The sequence below is a fragment of the Nicotiana tabacum genome, chromosome 7, assembly GCF_000715075.1.
Source record: "Nicotiana tabacum cultivar K326 chromosome 7, ASM71507v2, whole genome shotgun sequence".
Taxonomy (NCBI): Eukaryota; Viridiplantae; Streptophyta; class Magnoliopsida; order Solanales; family Solanaceae; genus Nicotiana; species Nicotiana tabacum.
Window position 1 is genome coordinate 129,293,055 of NC_134086.1, and position 5,691 is coordinate 129,298,745.

The following is a 5,691-nucleotide window of genomic DNA, read 5'->3' on the forward strand; positions in this document are numbered from 1 at the left end:
CACACTCATTTTTTTGCATAACAACGATATCAATTTATCGTACTCCATTGTAAGTGGCAATTTAACATGACACTGAGCAGGTAAACTGTAGCCCACAGAGTTATTCTCCATCACAACCTCACCCCCTCAATATAATGAAACTCTTATTCTACGCTGTTCAGACATAATGAAAAAATGCTGGAGAATTTAACAACAATAAACGTTTCAACAAGAGTATGGAAATGGCTAGCCGGAAAATTTCTACGCTATACACCTTTTGAATGAATTTATATATAATCCTAACCTCTTTATATAGGAAATGGCTAGTCAGAATTTTTTTTATATATAGCGCCCAAAAAGTGGGCACTATACGCTTTTGAGTTATTGAAGTCAGGAATTATTGGTGGGGCCAGAAAAAGGTATATAGCACCCAAATTCTGGACGCTATACATAAAGTTTTATGTATAGCGTCGGGTATTTGGGCGCTATACTATTAGTGTCAGCTTTTTATATATAGCGCCCAAATACTGGGCGCTATACTTTAATGACACAGTTAACGTTAATGTATAGCGCCCAATATTTGGGCGCTATAAATAAAAATGTCATCTTTTTTTTACACCTATTAAGGTGCTACTTGTCCAAAAGAACCACATTTTGGTTCCAAACTCGGTTTAATGTGCAATTCCCTGACATGATGTTTTAAGGTTGGTCCTACCGTAGTTCTGGATAATCTCCACGTTAAGACTAATTTTGTGTCATTTTCGGGCATTTTTCTTTTCATTGAAATGTGACAAAAAGAGGCAAACAAGAAAAAAGAAACCAGTTTCCCTGTTATCTTAGGCCCTAGGGTAAAGATACTGAGGAGCCAGTGCCAAAAAAGAAAAAAAACGATTAGCCCTTACCGAAAGGCGAATATGATTTTTCATAATCATTAAAATTTGAGCGCAAGGAAATGAACTTATAAAGAATTTTAATGTTTATTTACTGGTCTACTGAGTTACTATATTTTACCTCTCTTCTTAAAGAAAAAACTGTATATAATAACATTTGTAATGTACCCTCATAGTTGCATACAATAGGAAAAGAAGTTTGAGAAGTTTTTCATCATTTTGGGCCCTAAAAATTTAAAAAGAAAAGATACTAAATAAAGGACTCCCTTATTATCAATACTTCTTGATGGACTGCTACTTTGAAGTTGGACTCATTCATGTTTGAATATTTGGAGCCTAGCTAGCCACCTTATCAACTTGGTCGTTGGGGCTGTCAAACATTATGCATCAATGCATGAAGAAATGCAGAATTGAGACAAGAAGATATGAGAGCAACATTGATTGTAATTGCTTAGATGAAAATGATGAGTTACAACTCTACTTATCTAAATAACTCACTAACCAACTAAAGCAACTAATGTCCAGCTTTACAAATTAACTCTAACTACCTATTAACTAAAGTTATCAACTAACCATGGTTAACTTAATTAATGGCTATCCTTTACACCCCCTCAATCTAGGAGGTATGAAGATGTTCTTCATTCCTAGCTTGGATACAAAATACTCATGTAGAAGTCGACCAAGACCCTTAGTGAGCACATCTGCCTGCTGCTCTGTTGCGGCTAGATAAAGGGTGTTGACAATACCCTGTTGAACCTTCTCACAGATGAAATGACAGTCGATGTCAACGTGCTTAGCGCGTTCGTGAAAAACAGGATTGGCACTAATTTGGATAGCAGATTTGCTATCACAATTTATGGGAACAGGGGATGGAGAAGAGACCCCTAATTCCTTGAACAACCCCTGCAACCAAACAACCTCTGCCACAGTCGAGGATAAACTACAATATTCTGCTTCAGCCGAGCTGCGGGAAATGGTGGATTGCTTCTTAGATCTCCATGAAATCGGAGAGTCAATTAGTTTAACAAGATAGACAGTAACTGATTTTCTGGAGTTCGGACATGCAGCTCAATCAACATCGCAGAAAGCTACCAAAGATTCTGAATATTGAGCCTTCATTAAGATCCATAATCCAAGGCAGGATTCAATGTACCTCACCACACGAATTGCTTGCCTCCATATGAGACTCTTTAGGACTATGCATGAACTGACTGAGACATTGGACATCAAAAGAAATATCTGGACGGGTAGCTGAGAGATAAAGCAAGCAACCAAATAATCTTTGATATGGACCAGGATAAGATAAGGATGGATCATCAGTGACACCCATGTGAGTGCCAAATTTAGTAGTGGTAAGCTTTTGATTCACCTCCATAGGAGATGCAACATGCTTGGACCCTAAGAGGCCCAAATATACATTCAACTCTAGTGAGTATTTCCTCTAATGCATCAAGATCCCCTCTACACTTCTAGCAAATTCGATGCCCAAGAAAAATCTAAGCTCACCTAAGTCTTTGATCCTGAAATTGTTTTGTAAGACAAGTTTGGTAGCTTGAATCAACTGAGAGTCATCACCTGTGATGAGGATATCATCAACATACACCAGCACCACTACTATCTTGGCTGCAACTTTCTTAGTGAACAAAGAATAATCCAGATGACTTTGAATAAAACCAGAATCAATGAGATCTAAGGTTAATTTGAGGTTCCATTGACATGAGGCTTGCTTAAGCCCATAGATGGACTTATGTAGCATGCATACTAATGATTTATCACCAGAACTGCTGAAGCCTTGTAGTATCTACATATAGACTTCCTCAGTTAAATCCCCTTGCAAGAAGGTATTATAGACATCCATTTGATGGATAATCCACTGCCTGGAAGCTGCAAGAGCAATTACACTTCTGACATTAACCATCTTAACCACATGAGAGAATGTTTCTTGATATTCAAGACCTTTTCTCTGATTAAATCCTTTAGCCACAAGCCTTGATTTGTATCTCTCAACTTCTTATGAGGCATTGTATTTAATTTTGTAAATCAACTTGCATCCTATTACTTTCTTCCCTTTGGGTAAAGGTACAATATCCCATGTCTTATTGTCCTCTAATGCTTTGATTTCAGCCTTCATGGGATTTGCCCATTTGGTATCCTTAGCTGCTGCACCATAGCTAGTAGGCTCTTCCTCAATGGATATCTTGGACAGGTAACTTTGATACTTGAAAGATAGGCCATCATAGCCTATAACAACATAAATGGGATATCTGCAACAATTAACACCTTTATCCTTTCCTGGAATAATGTAATCTTGAAGCCAAGCTGGAGGTTTGGAAACTCTGGTTGACTTTCTGACATCAATTTCATGAGATTCTGTATTGACTATTGTATGCTCCTCTGTTGTATTGACTGTTGCACACTCCTCTATAACAGACTCTCTATGAGTATCTACATTCTTCTCTGGTTTAAGTTCATGTGTAGGTGATCAAACTAGCAGGATCATCAGGTGCCACATTGGTTTGAGGAAGAGACTTGTCAGTATGGCAATGTACTGAAGGAAGAACAGGGGCTACAGGGCCTTCTGAAGTATCATCCAAGAGCTCTTGTCTTGGTATAACATGAGAATCAAGAAACAAATGCTCAAATTTGTAAGACAATTATTGAAAAGGAAAAACATCTTCATGGAAAGCAACATCTCTAGTGATAAAAATAACTCTATTTTCAATGTCTAGCCGCTTGTATCCCTTTTGGTATAGTGCATATCCAAGCAAGATAAATCTCACTGCTCTAGGACTGAATTTGTCTGTCGTAGTCAAGTTGGTGGCAAAACATAAGCACCCTATAACCCTTAGATGTGCAAATGAAGGTTGTTTGTGGTGCAACAGCTCATAGGGAGTTCTATTCTGGAGGACAGTGGATGGTATCCTGTTAATTATGTAGACTGCTGCATCAATATGATAACCTTAAAACATGGCTGGGAGATTCCCCTGAAACCTAATGGCCCTAGCTATCTCTAAGATGTGTCTGTGCATCATTTCTACAATCCTATTTTGTTGAGGAGTGTAAGGACATACGCTTTGATATAAAATTCCATGTGAAGTGAACACTTCCTTGCAAGTACTGTTGAAGAATTCAACACCATTATCAGATATGAACTTCTTTATTATTTTCTGAAACTGAGTCTTTTCCATGATAATGAAACCTTTAAGTAACACAACAACATCAGATTTAAACTTCATTAGAAATAACCTTGTATATCTTGTACAATCATTAACCAAAGTAAGGAAAAATCACATACCATTATGTGTTGCTACTCTACAGGGACCCTAAACATCCATGTGAATGAGCTCAAAACTATCTAAACATATGCTAGAACTTATTGGAAAAGGAAGCCTAGTCTGCCTCGCAAGAGGACAGACAATACATTTATTTAACAACTTGTTGGAGTGAAAACTATTGTTGCCTTGGAAAACAGGAATTCTCTTTAAAACTGAAACATGCACATGCCCCATCTGCTTATGCCATAAAGCTGTTGAGCCATCTCTAGCAATGCCTTTAGTGACTGCAAAAGAATGTGGGACTGCAACTCTTTTATTCTTTGCTAACGACTGTATGTAGTATAGTCCATCTAATTCTCTATCAATCTCTTTCACCCTTCCATACAAGAGTTCTTGAAACACACAAAATGTTGGGAAGAATGTGACATAACAATTCAAGTCCTTTATCAACTTTGACACAGACACAAGATTGAATCTGAATGCTGGTACGCATAGGACATTACTAAGGACATCACCTCCTGAGAGTTGGTGGTTCCCTCTGTGTGTGATTGCAATTGAATCCCCTGTAGGAAACTGCACCTGCCCTATATTGCCTACTAATGCAAGATTTTCAAGCAAGTCCTTATTTCCTGTCACATGATTGGTAACACCTGTATCTATAATATAATTAGAGCTATCTACATCATTACAAACATAGTTACCTGCCATATTTAAACTGACAGTTGAATCACCAATGGAAGTTTTCTACAATAGTTGTAAAATCTGAGAGTATTGCTCTTGTGTGAACCTTTGAGTGGGAACTCCAGGGCTGTTCATCTACCAGTTGCTTCCATGTGTAGGTGCTATGGTAGAAACTCCAGAATTGGAGAATTACATGCCATTTCCTTCCATCTACACAACATTTGCTCTAATACCATGCCAAACATTGTGCATCAATGCAGAATTGAGAGAAGAAGATCTGGGAGCAACATTGATTGTAATTGCTTAGAATAATGAGTTACAACTCTATTTATCTAGATATCTCACTAACCGACTAAAGCAACTAATGTCTAGCTGTACAAATTAACTCTAACTACCTATTAACTAAAGTTATCAACTAACCATGATTAATTTAATTAACAACTATCCTTTATAGGGGTTGTTAATTAGCTCAAGATTGCTCCTATTTGGTATACTTGTATTTTCATTTTAAAATATCAATACCTCTCAATGATTTCCAGCTCATTTACTCAATAAAACTCTGTTCCTTGATTTTGGGATTCACGAAAATAGTTTACATGCTATTTTTTCTAAATACAGTTCACTTTGTTGGGAATAAACCCCCTACCAAAATAATATTCACGGTAATAAAAGCGGAATAATAATGTAGCACCGAGATACGGTAATTAACAAGAATAAAAGAGTAACAATGACACCAAGATTTTTACGTGGAAAACCCTTCTGAATAAGGGAAAAACCACGACCCCGAGAGGAGCAACTGATATCACTATAGTAAGGAATTTACACTTTGTAGGCCCGGGTAAAATACTACAAAGACCACTACAATA

The 5,691-nt window shown here is 37.3% G+C and overlaps 1 protein-coding gene across 1 annotated transcript; it reads right to left on the reverse strand.

Annotated features, from left to right (window-relative positions):
• Nucleotides 1-2,880: 2,880 nt before the first annotated feature.
• On the reverse strand, nt 2,881-4,852 carry LOC107816475 (uncharacterized). The gene is made up of 3 exons (XM_075218626.1): nt 4,330-4,852; nt 3,988-4,068; nt 2,881-3,326 (listed from the first exon to the last, which is right to left on the reverse strand). The coding sequence occupies exons 1-3, from the start codon at nt 4,850-4,852 to the stop codon at nt 2,881-2,883; spliced, it is 1,050 nt and encodes a 349-aa protein (XP_075074727.1).
• Between the last annotated feature and the right edge of the window lie 839 nt (nt 4,853-5,691).

What these genes read in the sequence shown, in the direction of transcription:
- LOC107816475 (XM_075218626.1), bottom strand. Translation starts at nt 4,852, where the DNA reads ATGGCAGGTAACTATGTTTGTAATGATGTAGATAGCTCTAATTATATT. An exon ending in GAGAATTCCTGTTTTCCAAG is followed by an intron (nt 4,069 to 4,329) that starts GCAACAATAGTT and finishes TGTTACTTAAAG; the next exon opens with GTTTCATTATCATGGAAAAG. An exon ending in TGGTGTTGAATTCTTCAACA is followed by an intron (nt 3,327 to 3,987) that starts GTACTTGCAAGG and finishes AACTTAAACCAG; the next exon opens with AGAAGAATGTAGATACTCAT.